Source organism: Gracilinanus agilis, chromosome 3 (assembly GCF_016433145.1).
Source record: "Gracilinanus agilis isolate LMUSP501 chromosome 3, AgileGrace, whole genome shotgun sequence".
NCBI classification, from domain to species: domain Eukaryota; kingdom Metazoa; phylum Chordata; class Mammalia; order Didelphimorphia; family Didelphidae; genus Gracilinanus; species Gracilinanus agilis.
In genome coordinates this window covers 341,152,660-341,171,536 of record NC_058132.1, presented here as the reverse complement: position 1 = coordinate 341,171,536, position 18,877 = coordinate 341,152,660, and the positions used below count along the sequence as shown (strand labels likewise).

Genomic DNA, 18,877 nt, shown 5'->3' with positions numbered 1-18,877 from the left:
GAAGCAAAAGTTCTCGAAAAGAACTTGATCAAAATTTTCCTAATCTGCAGATTTCATCTTGTTTGCAAATGAATATTTTTGGGGTTTTTTGTATTTGATTATTTAAGGAGGTTGATTAGATAACCCTTTTGATATTGCTGGTGTTGCAGACATAGTTAAAGGAGGACATGTGAATCAAGAGCTGGAAAGAGTCATTTGTATGCTCTTCATTGTGGTCCTCATAGCCACTGGATATTTTCTATTGCTGTAGCATGTTTTTTTAGATACAAGTATGACCCTGGTCATCTTAGTAGCATTTGAAAATGGATGTTAATTTGACAAATTTTCAAATCATGGTGGGTTGGGGTGGGGCTAGCTATCATGCAAAATAGAAATATTTCCACATCCTAAAACTAGATTTTAGCACCATTTTGTCAAGAGGATGGAAAAATGCAAAATTAGTCACTGGCTTGCATATAAACACTAAGCTACAGGAAAAAAACATTCCAAATTTAGTCATTATATCCCCTCAGAATTAGCAATAAACAGTCTCACTGCTGTGTTTGGGTAAGTGATTTTTGCCACAAAACATTCAATTATGATGCACATAATCTATGAAACCATGTTATACATAGTGTAAGAATTACCAATTTAGATAAATGTAAACTCTTAACTGTAACTAAAGTATACTCTTCCTACTCTGTATAGACAGGTATTTTCCCAAGGTTTTGTTCTTATCCCCACTTTTCTCCTCTGCATGCTATCTTGGTGTTCTCTTCTACTCCCCCAGCTTTAGCTTTGGCTTTTTACTATAGATATGTTCCTAAATATTTAACTCCAGGCCTACATTTCCAGTCCTTGCTGGAAATTTTCCCTTGGGTACCCCATGAGCACTTTAGAATTTACCTTAAAGTATTAAAGCCTTTGCCATTGGCTGCCCCAGGCTGGTAAGAGCTTCTCACCTGACCTCCCTAGGGCAGCTCTTTTGTCCTCATCTCTGTTTTGGTCAGCAGCATCCCTGTTTTCTCAGGCTCTGGGGCCTGAAATGTTGGAACTGTTTTATTTCTTCCTCTTCTGCACTACTGTACCCTGTTAGTCATCCATTCTTTATAGGCTTATTTGGCAGTGACTCTCACATCTGTACCTTTATTACCTTAGTTCTCAACTACTGTAACAGCCTTCTGATCTCCTCGCTTCCAGCTTCTTCTCTCCAATCCATATTGTATGTTGCCTCCAGATTAATCTTCTTTAGCCATGACATTGATTATTCCACTCCCTGGTTCAAAACCTTTCAGTGGTTCTCCATTGCATACAAATTAGTGCCTACACTTTTTCAGCCTGTCATTCAAGGCTTGTTTGTAACCTTATGTCCATTATTCTCCTGCATGTACTTTAAGTGACATGCAAACTGCTTCCTGCACAACTCTCACTTTCTTGCCCTGTGTCTTTCCCTTTGGAGGCAATCCTCCCCTCCCCTTTCTACTAGTCAAAATCAGGACTATCATCTTGTCCATAGTTTTCCTTCCTTTATGAAGCCAGTGGTTGTTTCTTCTTTTAAATATCAAGGGTGCTTTGCACTGATCTTATGGTATGACTATATCATGTCACCTCATACTATAGGTATTCATATCCTTGTCTCATCTTCCCTATAGTCCTTAAGGTTAGGGACCAATCCTTGATTGTCTTTGCAACTTCCCCAGTAGCACATAGTAATTGCTCAGCAAATATTTATCAAATGAAAAATCATTCAGAGTAGTTTGGAGAAATGCTCATGTCAAGTCAGGAAAGCAAGTGGAAAGGTTTGAACAGTCTTGAAGGATAACTGAGATTTGGCAGATAAGAAAGAACATTCCACGCATGGGAAGCCACATAAAAAAAGGCAAGAGGAACCAAGGCATATTTGGCAAATATAGAATTAAGAGCTCGAAAGTGCCCTAAAGATATCTACTCCCAAGAACTCCACTTTTTGTGTGTCACAGACAACTCCTTTGGCAGTCTGATGAAGCCTGCGAGGTCCTTCTCAGGATGTTTGTAATTGCCTAAAATAAAATTAGATTACAAAGAAATCAATCATATCGAACTATAGTTAACAAAACATTTTTAAAAACCAATTCATGTTAAACCTCCCCCAAGCTAAGAACCCCTGATCTAGTCCACTCCTCTCATTTTATAGATGAAGGAATTATGAAAAGTTGTGAGTTGTTCCAGATCACAAGAGTAAGAAGTGAAATTAGAACTTAAGCCCAGGTTCTCCCCATTCTATAGCCACTGTGGTTCCTACTGTATCTCATAGCTCTCTAAATATATGGAATCTTAAGGATTGAAAGTTATTATTAAAAGATCTTCTACTTCTACTTTCTGCACTATAGGAATTCTTAATCTAGAGTCTTTAACCTGTTGTGTTTTTTTTTAAATTAATGGTTGTGTTTCAATATAATTGATTCCCTTTGCAATCCTGTGTATTTTATGCATTTAAAAAATTTTCTGAGAAGAGAGCTATAGGCCAATTGACCCTTGCCAGAGGGGTCCATACCACCCCCCCCAAAAAAAAAAAAAGATTCAGAACTCCTGCTCTATAGTATCCCTGACATAGAATGAAAACAGTTTGGATGAGGAGAATAGGTCATTTAGAATGCAACAGATACAGCCTACTTAGCTAAGTTGAATCTCTTGAATTGGTCCTTTAAAAAAAATGAAATTAAGTGAAATATTGCCCAGGGTACAGCCCAATAGGAACAAAGTTGAAGAGAAGGAAAGTAAGATAGAAAGAAGAATTAGATGAATTTGGAAAATATCACAAGTTAAAAGTGATAGCATATTTCAGTTAACCAGACATCTGCTAGAATATGGAATATGGAGAAGCGCTATCTTTTACTTCCTCAGCAAAAAGTAGAGCACCTACTGACTAACGTAATAATTTCATATTTCAAAATTTAGAAGAGCAAACAAATAGGGATTCTGTTCTGGATCTGCTTCTCACTGAGAGGGAGAAGGAGCTTATTGATGGGAGTAGGTAGCCATTTCCTCCTGTAGTCTATAACAGAGGAGAGGAAAGGTATTCCTATCCCCTCAATTTGAGGAGAGTGGGTTTTGGAGAAATGATATGTAAAATTTTATATAATTTTTATTATTTTTATATATTTGTATAATTATATAAATGTAAAAAATATAGAGGAGGCTAATCTGATCTGCATGGTAAACTCATGTATGAAATTCTGAAGGGAGCAGAGAGAAACAGTTTCATTGAGGTAGAAAAATAGGGAGACATATAAAGAGACCAATATGAATATATAATGTCTCACCGACCGATTTAGTTTTGATTTTTTTTTTAAAAAGTATATAGGAGAAAAAAACAAGGGCAGGAAACACCAGTAATAAAAAAGGGTACAGAGTACTGTAATAATAGTGTCAGGAGTACTAAAGCTCAGCATGAGCTGAAGCTGTTCAGAAGAGAAGACAGTTAAAAAGGAGCTATTGTTTTAGTTATATTGGGAAGAAGGATCAAAGAAAAAATAGGACTACTTTTCAGGGTGATTTAGATGGGGATAACTAATAATAAAGGGAAGAAAGAACTGCTCAATACCTATTTTTCCCTGTTTTTTTCTGCCAAAATAAATGACTTTTTTATTGAAAAAGCAAAAATTGCTTGTAAAGAATTGATGTCCAAGATAAGTAAGGTGATAATAAAAGAAAACTTTAGGAGGCAGCTAAGCAGCACAGTGGATAGAGGGCTGGACTTGGAGTCAGAAGGACCTGAATTCACATCCAGCCTTAGACACTTACAAACCATGTGACCTAGGGCAAGTCACTTAACATGTTTGCCTTAATCCATTGGAAAAGGAAATGGCAAACCTCTCCAGTATCTTTACCAAGAAAACCCAATTCACAATATAGTCAACAGGTCAGGAAGAATAGGACATGACAGAATGACAACAAGAAAAAGAACATTTTTAGCATCCTATCATGAATTCATGTCCACAAGACCCAGATGAACTATATGCTTGCATACTGATAGAGTTGGCAGTTATGATTACTGAGCCACAATCATTGTTATTTGAAAAACTATAAAGAATAGTAGAAGTACTGGAAGGCTGGAGAACAGCAAATGCTGCCCAATCTTCACAAAAAAAGGAGAATAGAACCTCTTTTAGTGAGGTTAACTTCAGTTTTATTGGAAATTTTAGAGCATGTTATTTAAAAGCTAGTAAGTAAACATTTAGAAAGGGAAAAAAATTCCTGGTTTAATAAAGAATTGATGACATTATTAGGTCAGTCTGATTAATAGTTTACTTTAAAAAATACAACTTCATTAATGAGTTCTACAGCATTATACATAGAAAAAATAATACAAATTAATGCAGATCCACCTGGGCAAAAAAAAAAAAAAAGCTACAAAGTAATTAAAGATGCAACACCTTAATTTCCCCTGCATGAGAAGAAGATACATTGGAGTTGAAACCTTTAGTTAGTCCTGATGCCTAGATACAGCACCAGCATTTTTTAAGTTTCTTTTCAGAGTTGAGTTTGTGAACAGTTCTAGGTTTACCTTTATTTTTATTGTTTGTTCTGATTCTGCCATTTCTTGTGTACTTTTTCTTCTTGGTGCTTTTCATAATGAGAAAAGAACTTTTTGGCCATGGTTACTAGTAATAAGCTAGTAGATCAGGGCAGCTAGTAGCACAGTAGATACAGTCAGGAAGACCTGAGTTCAAATGTAACCTCAGATACTTGCCAGCCTAATTCAAATCCAACCTTATCCATTTGCTAGCTGTGTAACCCTGGGCAAGTCACTTAATTTTATGTGTTTGTCTTTGTTCCCCTGCCTGTAAAAATGAGCTGGAGAAGGACAAATGGCAAGCTACTCCAGTATCTTTGCCAAGAAAACCCTAAATAAGGTAGTCAGCTATAACTGAATCAGCTGAACAACAATAGTTTACCTATGTTTTAGCACTAATAAATTATCTCCTGTTTTTCTTGTGGACAAGATAGAAAGATATGTGAGATAGTAGTGCGTTGAGATGGATTTGGAACTAGTTAAATGGTCAAACTCAAAGACTAATAATTAATGGTTAGATATCAACTTGGAAGAAAGAAGGTATTCCAGGGAGCCTCTACTAAGTTCTGTATAATTTAAAATTTTCATGACCTAATTAAAAACACAGGTAACATCTTTGTCATATTTCCTGATGACACAAATCTAGGAAAGATACATAGCTAACACAACAGATGAAAATAGAATCCATAAAAAGACTTGGACAGTCTAGAACATGAAATTTAATAAGGATAAATGTAAAGTCTTACCCTAGGATTCAAGAAATCAGTTTCCTTAGCACAAAAATCTGGGAAGCATGGTTAAGCAACAACATCTGAGAAAGTTCAGGAGGTATAAATAGATTTCAAGCTCAATATAAGCTAGCAGTATGCTGTTGCAGCCAAAAAAGCTCGTACAATCTTGGACTGCATTAAAAAAGGAATAGCTTCCAGGAATACAGGAATGATAGGCTCTCTGGGTGCTCCTCTGGTCTGACCACGTCTGGGCAGTTGTGTTCAGTTAAGAGAGGGCATTGATAAGTTGGAGAACATCCTTTGGAAGGCATTTTGAATAATAAAGACCCTCAAATCTGTCCTAGATGAGCATCAGTTGAAAGAACTAGAAATATTTAACCTGGAAAAGGGAAGAGTTAGAGGTGAGGGAGAAGGACATGAAAGCTGTCTCAAACACTAGAAAGTCTATCAGGTAAAATGGGGTTAAATTTATTTAGGCTCCATTTGGCAGAAGTAGGAACAACTGAGTGCAAGTTTCAAGGAGGTAAGTTTCAGCTCCATGTGAAGAAATTCTTCCATAACAATTAGAGCAATGCAAAAATTAAATGGGCTGCGTCAGGAAGTAATGGGTTCCTCCTCACTGAAAGTCCTCAAGCAGAGTTTGAAAAAAAAGCAAAATGATCTCCTGTCAGATGTGCTCTAGTGGGAATTCTTTTAACTGTGGATTTGGACTGGATGACTCCTGAGATCTTTTTTGAAATTCTGTGAATGATGGAGAAAACAAGAGAGAGAGGAAGAGAGATGGCCATCACCTGGAACAAAGTAATAGTAGATTTTACTAGAATGTATTAACCCCGTTGGCGCAGCTAGGTAGTACAATGGATAGAGCATTAGACCTGAAGTCAGGAAGACTCATCTTCTTGAGTTCAAATCTGACCTTAGACACTAGCCATGTGACCATAAGCAAGTCATTTCACCCTGTTTGCCTCAGTTTCTTGATCTATTAAATGAATTGAAGAAGGAACTGGCAAACTGCTCCAATCTTTCTTCCAAGAATACCACAGATGAGGTCACAAAGACATGACTGAACAACAACAACAAAAGCCTTGTTATTGTAAAAAGATGTTGGTTGTGGCATCATTATATAGATTTTGCCTGAGCTGAGAGATAAGAACGGAAAAATAGATTAGAGTCAATGGTATAAAGAGGCTCGAATTTCCCTATTCAGACTTTTGTAGTTTAGAATTTCTCTTGTAGGACTTAGGGTTGATTTGTTTGTGTTTTCATCTTAGTAAAACAATGTTTTAAGAAGATGAATCTGATGTTCTGTAGGATGGATTGAAATGGGGAGAAACCAGAGACAGGGAGACTAGGTAGACATAAAAAATAACTTCCAGACAGCTATCACTGGAACAGGCTCCTGAATCATTACCAGGAAGAGCAGAATGACTTTGAGGGCTATAGAATTCCCTGATAATTTATGTTGCAAATTTGCCTGAACTTTTGATGGAGGTGGTCTGTAGTATGCCATGGTAGATAGCAAAAAAGAAATATATTTGAAAGTATTTTTGCCTAAAGAGGGAGAAGTCAATTATGAAGACTTAGATTCCCAGTGGGATTCTGGGTCCATTTAACAGCTGTTGCAGTTGCTGAGTTATATATCACAATGCTTTGGAAATTCACATAGAGCTATTTAGATTTTCCCTCTCTACATCAAGCTTCCTGGTCCCCTTTGCATGTTTCCACAACATCCCTACAATATTCTACATTTCTACAATATTTCCAACCACATTGCCATGAAGTTCTGCACCACTTTCACTCTTACAGAATCTCTCTTGTGTGACACAGATTTCTATTTTATAGCTTCACCATCTATCGTCCTTTATTGAAAATTAACATTAATATTCTTTCTGGGAGCTGGACCATGGATAGGAAATCCCCTATCGTACAAGAAGTGGAGGAGGAAGCCTATATTTTGAGAAAACTCTAAATTCTGCTTGTTTTCTGTCACTGGCAGTGCTTTTAGTATAATAGTCTAATACTTCAGTCGCCCAGTGATCTCATTTATTAGGGTAGTCCCTTTGGCACAGCAGATCTCAACCATTCTGTTCATCTTTTTTCTCTTCTCTTTGTTTTACAAATATGCTATTCATTTCTCTTAGTAACAAAGCCTACATATCCTCTACATCTAGAAGCTGTAGGTATCTGGCTTATTGGGACCTAAAGCTTAGGCTGCAGCAGGTCATAAGTACAGAACAGGAAACAGATACTGAACTAAGTCCCAGCAGAATAAAGGGGTGACAGGAATCAGGTTAGGGATCAACAACAGTGGTATCATTGTGGAGTACTCAGAAACAATGAGGTCAAAAGCCATGGGTCAGAGCCAGATGAACAACTTAGTCAAATATCCAGGAGATGGGCAGGCACCCATATTTAAGATTTATCCAGAAATCCATTGGTTGGAATAGAGCAGACCAGGAACAAATGGAGAAGCCATAATATCATGTCAGAAGCCAAACTGAAGTCAATAATTAGGGAAACATTCTGCCTCAGTTATCTTTCCTGCTCACGCAGGAGCTAATCCATGAATATATTCAGTTTATTCTTGAATAGAAGGCAAACATATTGTGGAGCAAGAGAGGAGCACAAGGGGCATGAGCAAAAGCAGTTCTAATGTTTCTTTTTTTTTCAGAATCTCTCAAAGTCAGCTCTTAGTAACCTATAGCCAATGTCTTATCCTGAATGAGTCCCCTCATTTTTCCACACTATGCTCAGCATTCCCACATCTGTCTAAGGAGCCTTTAGAAATTCTTCTTCCCATTTTAAGGAGTTATTAGTCCCAATTAGAGGCTCTGGGACAAGATATGGGATATATCAGGACAGAAGGCAGACAAGTCCATTCCTTCCTTGTTCTCCAAGGTGCTGGCTGGGATGAATGTCTACTCCTCTGAATTTGAACACATCAAGGAAGAGTATGATGTCCGTGGCTACCCCACCGTCTGCTATTTTGAGTAAGTCCCCGGCTTCCTAGTCTTAAGTGCCATTTGTCTTCCCCAATGGTACTTATCTTCCTTATTCCCCTCTCCAACACTCTCTGGCCCAATTCTTGAGCTGAGTCCCCTTTTGTCTCTCCACATTCCACAGGAAAGGGAAGTTTCTGTTCCAGTATGAAAACTATAGGTCCACAGCCAAGGACATTGTGGAGTGGATGAAGAAGTAAGTCTTTGCACTTCAAAGAGTATATACATTTGTTCTCAGAGGGATGGCATGTGTTTAGCCCTGCCTAGTAATGTTCATTTGCTTACCAGGCATAGTAAGGGTTTGGGGTGGGAAATGGGTAATGGGGATGATGGTGAAGATCTGCTCTGAAATATTTTCCCCAGATCAGGTCAGTACTTGGCTTTCTGATTCAGTTGGGTATAATAGGCGGCCTAAGGTTTTATTTTACTAAAGAATCCAGTAGGGTTCTAATTGTCATCATTGGTCTGTGACATACTTTAGTGATACTATATTTATATTGGGAGATCTAAAAGGGAGTAAGACAGTAGCCCAGCTAATCTTTTCTTTTTTAAATAGTAGTTTATTTTTTCCCCCAAATACACATAAAAACATTTTTTTACATTTTTAAAATTTTTTAGTTCTGATTTCTCTCCTCTCCCAGCTCCCTGAGATGGTAAGCAATCTGCTATAGATTTTACATGTGCAATAATGTAGTATATTTTTCCATATTAGTCCTTTTGTGGAAGAAAATTTGGAAAAAAAAAACAAAAGCAAATGAAGAAAGAAAGTGAAATTGAGGGTTATGCTTTGGTCTGGATTTAGACTTCATCAATTCTTTTTCTGGAAGCAGATGGCATTTTTCATCACAAGGCCTTTGGGATTATTTTGGATCATTGAGAATAATAGCCAAGTCATTTGAAGTTGTTTATAGTACAATATTGCTGTCACTGTGTACAGTTTTCTCATGGTTCATCTCACTTCACTTTGCATCAGTTCATGTAAGTCTTTCCAGGTTTTTCTGAGCTTTTGCTCATCTTTTCTCATAGTGCGATAGAATTTCATTACAATCATAAATTACTATTTATTTGATCATTCTCCAGTCAATGTGCATCCCCTTACTTTGCAATTCTTTGCCACCACAAAAAGAGCTGCTATAAATATTTTTGTACAAATAAGTCCTTTACCTTTTTTTTGGTTTCAGAAGGCAGCTAGGTGGCTCAATGGATTGAGAGCAAGACCTAGAGATGGGAGGTCCTAGGTTCAAATCTGACTTCAGACACTTCCTAGCTGTGTGACCCTGGGCAAGTCACTTAACCCCCATTGCCTAGCCCTTACCACTCTTCTGCCTTGGAGCCAATACACAGTCTTGACTCCAAGATGGAAGGTAAGGGCTTAAAAAAAAAAAACCAAAACGTTTTTGTTTTCATTCTCTTTGGAATATCCACCTAGTAGTGGTATTTTTGAGTCAAAGGGTATGTATGGTTTTATAGCCCTTTGGACATAGTTGCAAATTGCTGTCCAGAGTGGTCAGATCAGTTCACAACTCTACCAACTGTCCATTAGTGTTTTAATTTCTCTACATCCTCTTCAACATTTGTCATTTTCTTTTTCTGTCATAATAGCCAATCTGATAGGTATGAGGTGGTGCCTCAGAGTTGTTTTAATTTGCATTTTTCTTATCAGTAGTATTTTAGAGCATTTTTTCACATCTCTATAGATAACTTTGATTATTTCATCTGAAAACTTCCTGTTCACATCATTTGATTATTTCTCAGCTGGGCAAATGACTTTTTTTTATGTATTTGACTCATTTCTCCATGTATTTGAGAAACGAGACCTTTATTAGCAAAACTTTTTTTATTTCTACAATTATAATTGCTATGTATTTCCCTCTATCCTATTCCTCTCCCCTCCTTATCCTACACTCTCTCTCTCTCTCTCTCTCTCTCTCTCTCTCTCTCTCTCTCTCTCCAGCCCTTTTAATTTTATCATTTCTCTTGGCTTGATTGCCATCTGAAGGCTTCACATATGTTCCCATTACCCAGAGAAAACTATCTTTCTCTTGTGATACCAAGCTTGAGAGGCCTTACTCTAGAGCAGTGATGGGCAAACATTTTAAAGAGGGGGCCAAAGGAAAGGAAATACTCATCTGTCAGTCTGTGTCTAAGGCTACTCTTTTGAAGTTTCATTGTACTGTATCCTACTCATTGTATTTGTCAGATTAGGAATAACACTGTGGATAGAACATTTCAGGGGGCCGCATCTGGCCTGCAGGCTGTAATTTACCCATCACTGCTCTAGAGCCCTTACCCTGACTTTATTCATTCTTTCACTGAGTATCTACTGTTTGTAAATCACTGTGCTAAGCTTTGTAGAGATGCTTAGGCTGGCAGTCTTTGCTATTCTAGCTGAAGAGCTAATACATATACATAACCAATATCATAGAATTTTGAGGTTACTTTCTTACCTTTGGTCATTCCATTCTCCATACCTTGAATGTTTCTCCGCTCATCTGTTCTTTAAGGCCCAATTCAAAAGAGTTTTCTTTGATTACCCTGGATAGAAATGATCTCTCCATCTTTTAAATTTTTGTGGCACTTAAGTCTATGCCATGCATGTGGCACATGTCAAGTATTTGGCCTTTATTATAGTTACTTTTGTGAACATGAAATATAGGTTAGTAAGGTAGAAGGGAGCTTATTTTCAGATTGGAGAGGATAGCTCAAGAGTTAAGATAAAGAATAGCATTTTTATGCTATTAGAGACTTTTTTATGCTAATAGAGACAGTAGAGAAATCATCCTTGCTAAAGATCAAAGTGTGAGGGGCAACTAGGTGGCTCAGTGGATAGAGTCAAGTGTGGAGACAGGAGGTATGTTAGTTCAAATCTGGCCTCAGACACTCCCTAGTTCTATGACCCTGGGCAAGTCATTTGACCCAGTTGCTTAGCCCTTACTGCTATTCTACCTTAGAACCAATACTTAGTAATATCAATTCTAAGACAGAAGGCAAAGGTTTAAATTTTTAAAAAGATCAAAATATTGTGGGAATATTTAGGAAATTGGATGAGTAGAGTGGGGCTTGATTATGAAGATCTTCAGATGCCATGCTAAGAAATCTGTACTTTCTTCTTTGGGCAATTAGGAACCATTTGAGGTTGTTTAGAAGGAGAATTATTTGACTTAATAAATATGTTAGGAAGCTTATTCTGGTAGAGGAATTCGAGGTAGATTAGTCCAGAGGAGCTTGTTAGAATGCTATTGCAGTAATCAGAGAAAGGGTTGAGGAGGGTTTATAACTCTAAGGATGTATCCCTGACAGTGGTAAGGAACAAATGAATACCAGAGATGTTGAAAAAGAAGAACTGATAGGAAATCAATGAATGATTTGATGCAGGGAACGGAGGAAAGGGAAACCTATCAGTACACAGAAGTCAGCAGAGTTTTAGGAGATATGGACTTCAGTTTCAGCTCTTCTACTGCTCTGTCTTGGTCATGCTGTATCACCTCTGTTGGCCTCAGCTGGATTAGATGACCTCTATTCCACTGAGTGGCTCCAGTGCATGGTTGACCATTTCCTTTCCTACTCAACAAGCACTAGTGGCTCCTTTTTGCTCCATATCAGGTGTAAGATCCTCTGCAGGAAGGGCTTCTAAAGCCCTTCTCAAGCCTGCCCTTTTCTCCTTTCCTATTTATTGACACTTTATTCCCCTCATAAACTCTAAGATCCAGTGATCCTGACTTACTGCCCTTCTTGACAGTCTCTCTTCCAGCTCTGTGCTCAAGCACCAGCTGACTCCCATCCACAGAATGCTGTCACTCCTCACCTCTACCTCCTGGCTGACCTGAATTCCTTCAAGACTCCCCACGCATCCTCCCTCATGCAAGAAGCCTTTCCTGGTCTCCCCTGTCCTTCATCTTCACTAGTGCCTTCTGCTTAGATTAGCTTCCAGTTACTCTGTCCATCTCTATGTACAGAGCTGTTTGCATTTTGTCCTTGACATTTGTTAAATCCTCTAGCAGGTCTTCTGGTTTTGTACCTCTTTGTTTCCCAGCACTTAGTAAAGTGGTTGGCAAAAGTAAGATGAGGATGATGACAACTAATATTTATATCATACCTACTGTGTGCTGGACACTTTTATAAAAACAAATATTTCATTTGATCCTCACAACAACTGTGGAAGAAAGATGCTTTTACTATCCTCATTTAATAGTTAAGGAAACTAAGGGCAGCTAAGTGGCTCAGTGGATTGAGAGCCAGTCCTGGAGATAGGAAATCCCAGGTTCAAATCTGGCCTCAGACATTTCCTAGCTATGGGAGCCTGGGGAAGTCAGTTAACCTTCATTGCCTACCCCTTCCTGCTCTTCTGCCTTGGAACCAATACACAATATTGATTCTAAAATGGATGGTAAGGGTTTTGTTTGTTTGTTTTTGTTTTTTATTTCATTTGATCCTTACAACAACCATGGGAGACAGGTGCTATTACCTCTGACAGTTAAAGAAACTGATGTGAAAAGGGCAAGTGACTTACCCAGGGTCATAAGCAAGTAAGTATATGAAGCTGGATTGGACTAAGGATTTCTTGACTCCAGGCCTCGGGTTTTGTCCACTAGAATGCAAGGTGCCTCTGAATATATACTTCTTGACTGGACTTGATTTCTAAGCTCTCTGCCACTTCTTAACATTCTGTAATTCTTTTGTTTTTTAAACCCTTGCTTTCTGTCTTAGAATTGATACAAGTATTGATTCCAAGGCCCAAGAGCAGTAAAGGCTAAGCAGTTGGGATTAAGTGACATGCCGAAGGTCACACAGCTAGGAAGTGTCTGAGGCCATATTTGAACCCAGCTCCTTCCTAATCCAGGCCTGGCTCTCTAATCATTGAGTCACCTAGCTGCCCCTATTCTATAATTCTTTAATAGTGTCATTTTCAAAACCAACGGTCATTGAACCAAAATTGGCAAGAATGATGCTAAGTATGGTGCTGTTGAGTTTGTGGAGACTATAGATATGTCTAAAAAGAAATGTCAAATAAGCAGTACAAAATGTTGGACTTGGAGCTTAAGAGATAGGTCAGGCTACACATAAAAGTGAGAATGCCTTCACCATAGAAATACTTGCCAAAACTTTGAAAGAATATATGTTCTGTAAGGAATAGCAAGCATTTCTCTACTGAAAACCAGAGCTGAGGACTGACCTTGGAAGCTACTCCTAGAGACTGAGTGGATGAAAAATGAAACTTTCAGGGAAGCAAGAAGAGAACCAGCATACTGCAAAATTACAGAAGCCAAGGGAAGAGAAGTTAAAGATTGAAGGAGTAGGCAGCAGCAAGATCTCTTTCAACTCTAAATCTTTGATTCTGTGTTCATACTAAAGTCAAGGACTATCTCAAAGGCGGAGGTATTGTCAATTAACTAGTAATTGATGAACTCTAAGAATGTAGTTTCAATGGAATGATTAGAGAGAGAAGCCAGATTGCAAGAGACTTGTAGAGGGAATGGGTGGTGAGAAAATTAAAGCAACAGATATCAGCCACTCATTCAAGAAGTTTGGCAGCAAAATGAAGGAAAGAACTGTGCCAATAACTGGAGCAGGGAACAAGGCCAAGTGAAGGGGGAGACCCAAACTTGTTTGAACTCAGAAGAAGTAGCTGGTGGAAAGAGATTGAAAATTTTGGAAAAATATGAACAATATTGGAAGATCCCTCAGGATTCAGAAAAGAATGTAATGCAGGATATTGATAAGAAATTAACCTTAAAGAGCATCAATACTACCCCTTCCTCTGAGACTAGAGGAAAGGATAGATATAGAAATAAAGATGTGTTGACTTATAGGTAGTAAGTAAGTGAGGGAGCCAATGCCATTTGTCATCAGTCATAGTTCACAGTAATACTGAAGTCAAGATTTGAGAGTGGCAATGAATGGTTTGGTAGATTAAGGAACCCTGGGATTTAGAATAGTTGTATTTTGCTTTTTTTTTTTTTTTTCAATTAATTTTTAAAAAATTCTGAACTTAATCAGCACCCCCAAAAAAAGAATATTTCCATATACAAAGCAAAAACAGAGTATTATATGCAAAACTGTAAATCTCTTTTCCAAGTTGTAACTTGTTTTTGGAAAAACATACACACACACACACACACACTCACGTAGGTATGTGTATATATAATAAATTAAACACATTGCTTTCAAAACCATCCTACTTACCTCTGCCTCATTCTGAATTTCTGTTCTCTGCATACTTTTAAAAAGTTATATTTAAAGAGAAATATTTCATCGACCCTCCTTTTTTCTTTTCCTTTTTCTCAAATTGCCATCAGTATTCCTTTCCCCAAACCTATACCAATTGAAAACAGAAAGAAAAAAAAATTTATTAAGCAAAACATAGCTATGCTATGACCATGTGATCCAAAAACATCTCTCTTTCTGCACCTTGAGTTCATCATGTCTCTGTCAGGAAGTTGGCAACATGCACCATTGTAGGTCCTCTGGAGATGGCGTTGGCCATCACTTTGCTTAGTGTTGCAACACAACAATATTCTATTTTACTCATATATTTATAAATGAATAATATTCATATTTATGAATTTTTTTCTTTCGGTTCCTCCCTTAGGATCAGGAAATTGTTTGTTTAGGGTTTTTTTTTTGCAACCCTCCCCAGGATTATCCTTCTTAATGCCCCCATTTCCCAGTCCCTTCACCAAACACTTTGTGTGTGAATTGTCCAGTTTAGATAAAGCAAGGTTTGTATGATGCCTATTCTTCCCCACCCTACTCTATGGTTGTAGGTACTATTTCTTAAGCACTTCAGTTATGAGAACTATCAAGTTCTTCCGTTTTATTCCAATCTACTTTCTATACGAATACATTTATTACTTTTACTTTCACTTCTTTTTCCCTCTTAAAACCCTCAGGCTAGTCTATCTCCAGATTTTTGTTTGTTTGGTTTTTATAAACCCTAACCTTCATCTTAGAGTTAATTCTAAGGCAGAAGAATAGCAAGGGGTAGGTATATGAGGTTAAGTGACTTGCCCAGATTCTCACAGCTAAGACACAGGAAGTGTCTTAGGTCAAATTTGAACCCAGATCCTCCTGACTTCAGGAGACTCCTGCTTCTCTATCCACTGTGCTAGCTAGCTCCCCCAACCTCTGTTTTTCTTAATTAAATTCATCAATATCCTTTGAAGTTGTTATAGAGACACATTTCTCACATTAGAATGTTAGTTCTTCAGTCATCTTAGAGTTCTTTCCATTTGCACAAATACAGTCTAGATTTCTGTCGACTTTGAACCCAGCTCTTCTTGACTCTTCATTTATTGTGTCACTGTGTCTCTAAGATTAAATAGTTAACATTAAATTGATAATATAGGAATTCCCAGAGTAACTTAGTGTTTGTCCATAGCGTCATGCTGGGGCTGTATGTGTTTCTAGAAATCTAGCAGGCCCAGGAAAAGGTATTTTCTCTCACAACGGACTCTTAAGCTCCTTTGCATTACATGAGAATACCGATCTGGGAGATTTTTGTTTCAAAGGAGTCAGAGGTAATGGGGGAGAGTATTGCAGATATGAGGAACAAACTGGGCAAAGGTGCAGATCTATAAGATGGTGTGTCGTGGAGTAGGAATACATAACCCAGTTTGTTCTGGCCTGGAGCATAGAGTACACTACCCAACCTCCTACCCAGAAGTCAGAGTAGGAGCTAGGTATCAGTGATGTACCAGCTGTTTTTAGTTCTCATTTACATTTGCTAAAGTGTTAATGGTTGCCCATGATTCCATCCTAAGGGATTTTCTAGCCACAGGTCATTGTGATTTCTCCTTCACTTCCTGTTCTGACCAAAGCAATCTGTTCATTTGCTTTTAAGTATGCAAAGAGTGAGGAAGAAGCAGAAAGAGCTGTTATTTTCATGACCCCTCAAGTCTGTGGTATAAAATACCCAGATATCAACAGTCATCTGTTCCAGATGCCATGGGAAGAGGGAGAGATGGTATAACCTTCAGAAGATTGTGGGTGGCTCTGGGTAAAGTTTCTAAAAGCGAACATGGAGATTTCCTATATCTCTGTGCTTCGGTAATATTTCTGGAATGGATGTGTTGGTTGTGGCCACACTGACCCTTTCTTTCTTACTTGGTGGAGTACCATCTGTGGCAGTATGTGTTTGTGTGAGAATTATGTGCCTCTACAGTCCCATACTAAAGAACTCAATTCTTGCTCTCTTATCTCTTTGTCTAGCTTCTCTGCTAATTATCTGGATCAGGAATGTAGAGTTAAGTTTAAAAATGATAACACATTTTTGCCTGAACATAATTCTGAGTAAACTTTTTTTACTCTATTTTTATACTCACTAAAAGGAAAGTAGGAAAAGAAAGGAGGAGCCCCATTAAATACTTTTTAAAAAATACTATTGGGGGCAGCTGGGTAGCTCAGTGGAGTGAGAGCCAGGCCTAGAGATGGGAGGTCCTAGGTTCAAACCTGGCCTCAGCCACTTCCCAGCTGTGTGACCCTGGGCAAGTCACTTGACCCCCATTGCCCACCCTTACCAATCTTCCACCTATGAGACAATACACCGAAGTACAAGGGTAAAAAAAAAAAAAATACTATTGGGGAAGTTTTTTGTCCTGTAATATAAAAGCTACTTCAGGTAGTGATTTGGTTTGCAGGTACCACTGACTTCTTTGGAGCTACATGAAACAGCTCACCCTAGACCAAATAGAAAATTTTATTCCTCAAAGTGAGAGACTAGCCAGACCCAATTAACATAGTAGCTTTCAGACCACACAGGTTCTACATGGACTTTGGTACCTTTTGGAAATGCTAATAGCATACACAGACAGATTCTGCTTTGAGGGAAAAACATAAAACATTGTTTTAATAGAACTCAGTTTCAGAAACTTAGTCACACTGACCTTCTGACCATTATAAATAGATCCATCCTCTGAACTCCATTAGTCCTTTGACCTCAGAAGTCACTTAAGATAGGAAAATAGCAAGTTCCAGCAACCTTTGATGCTTGGGGGAAGATTATCCACTGAAAGGAATGCAGTTGCCAGTTTCTAGGCAACAAAAGCAAAAGGAAAAGGAAGCCCTAGAAACAAGATTTTTAAAGGAAAACTGAAGAAATAGGAATAGATGACCAAGATGGTATAGTGCCCCAACAGAATTGCTATTGTCAAAACAAAATTTGGAATATCTGGTTTTATGTTCCTTTTTCATTTGTATTTTCCTGTGTGTGCTGAAACTTAGAGTATGTTAGAAGTGCAGACTTCTCAGTCTTGTAACACCACACTGGAAGATAAATGACAACAAAGTTAAATTAGGCAGACATCCAGAATCAGCAAGCCTAGGTCAAGCCTTTCATGAGTACAGGTGGTCAGAAGCAAGCCATAAATATGGAAACCAAAAAGTCAAGGCAAAAACTAGTGAGTCTGTGATGTCAGTGATATCAGCTATCTGAAGCAAGCCCAGGAACCAGGTGCGAGTAGAGATTAGGGATGTTTGTGATGTCCCTGGTGGGAATAAGTCAGACATCTGGGAGTCCAGAAGTCAGCACCTCGATAAAGACATTCAGGGTGTCATTTGTCAGGACAAGGGTCAGAGCTCCAGGAGTGCAAAGGGAAAGAATCAGCCCAAACCTGCTGTGAAGATGGACAAAGGGCCAGGATCCAGTGGTCAGGTAGAGTGAAATAGAGGTATCAAACATTAGAATACAAGAATGAACTTCATTCTGGAACAAAAATGACTTGCCCTCTGGCTGCTTTTGTACTTCCTGCAACTCTAGGTACTTGCAAGAAATCATTGAAACTACCTAAGAATGCAGAAGCAGTGTGACTGCAAACAGTCTGTGATTACCATAGAGACAGGACAATTAAGAACTATGCTTAAGTCTTCTGTGTGCCTCCCTTTTTAAAAATTACCTCTTTGTGTCATTTGTTTTAGCATCACATCTATTTCTGATTATATGTCTTTCCCCCTTCCTTCTTCACTAAGCTATCCCTTGTTACAAAGATTTAAAATGATAGATGAAAAGAAGCAGGTCAGAAAGGAGGAAGTGAGAAAGAAATATATTAAGCATTTACTATGTGCCAGGCACTGTGCTAAGTGCTTTACAAATAATAATTCATTTGATCCTCACAACATCTCTAAGATGAAAATGCTAGGATTTTCTCCATTTTGCAATTGAAGCTAAGTAAGGTTTTGAAGCCAAGTTTGAACTCAGGTTTTCTTGACTCCAAGCCAAGTACTCTATCTACTCAAATTGATCTTGTCTGACAATATATGCAATATTCCACATGTATAATCACTTTCCTTAAGTAAAGGGAAGAAGGTAAATTTTTTCATCTTTTTTCAGGGACCACAATTCATCATAATTATACAGCATTCAATTTCTTTTTTTATGTTAGTTTTTCTGTTTACATCATTATAACCACTGTGCACATTGTTTTTCTGGTTCTATCTTCTTAACTGCATCAGTTCATACAAGTCTTCCTCTGAATCTGTTGTATTCTTCATTTCTTAGAGCTCAGGAACATATACAGAATTGGAGGCTCAAAGCTGTCAGGGACCTTGGGGATTTCTGGTTCAATCCTTTTATTTTAGAGATGATGAAATGGGCCCAGCTAGATGAAATGACTTGTCCA

The 18,877-nt window shown here is 38.1% G+C and overlaps 1 protein-coding gene across 1 annotated transcript in view; it reads left to right on the top strand.

Annotated features, from left to right (window-relative positions):
- The window catches only part of PDIA5 (protein disulfide isomerase family A member 5), a 205,762-nt gene that overhangs the window by 124,473 nt on the left and 62,412 nt on the right, over positions 1-18,877 (top strand). Inside the window, exons 9-10 of the mRNA XM_044670046.1 lie at positions 8,164-8,255; positions 8,389-8,460. Coding sequence (XP_044525981.1) covers positions 8,164-8,255; positions 8,389-8,460 — 164 coding nt within the window. The remainder of the gene's footprint in view (positions 1-8,163; positions 8,256-8,388; positions 8,461-18,877) is intronic.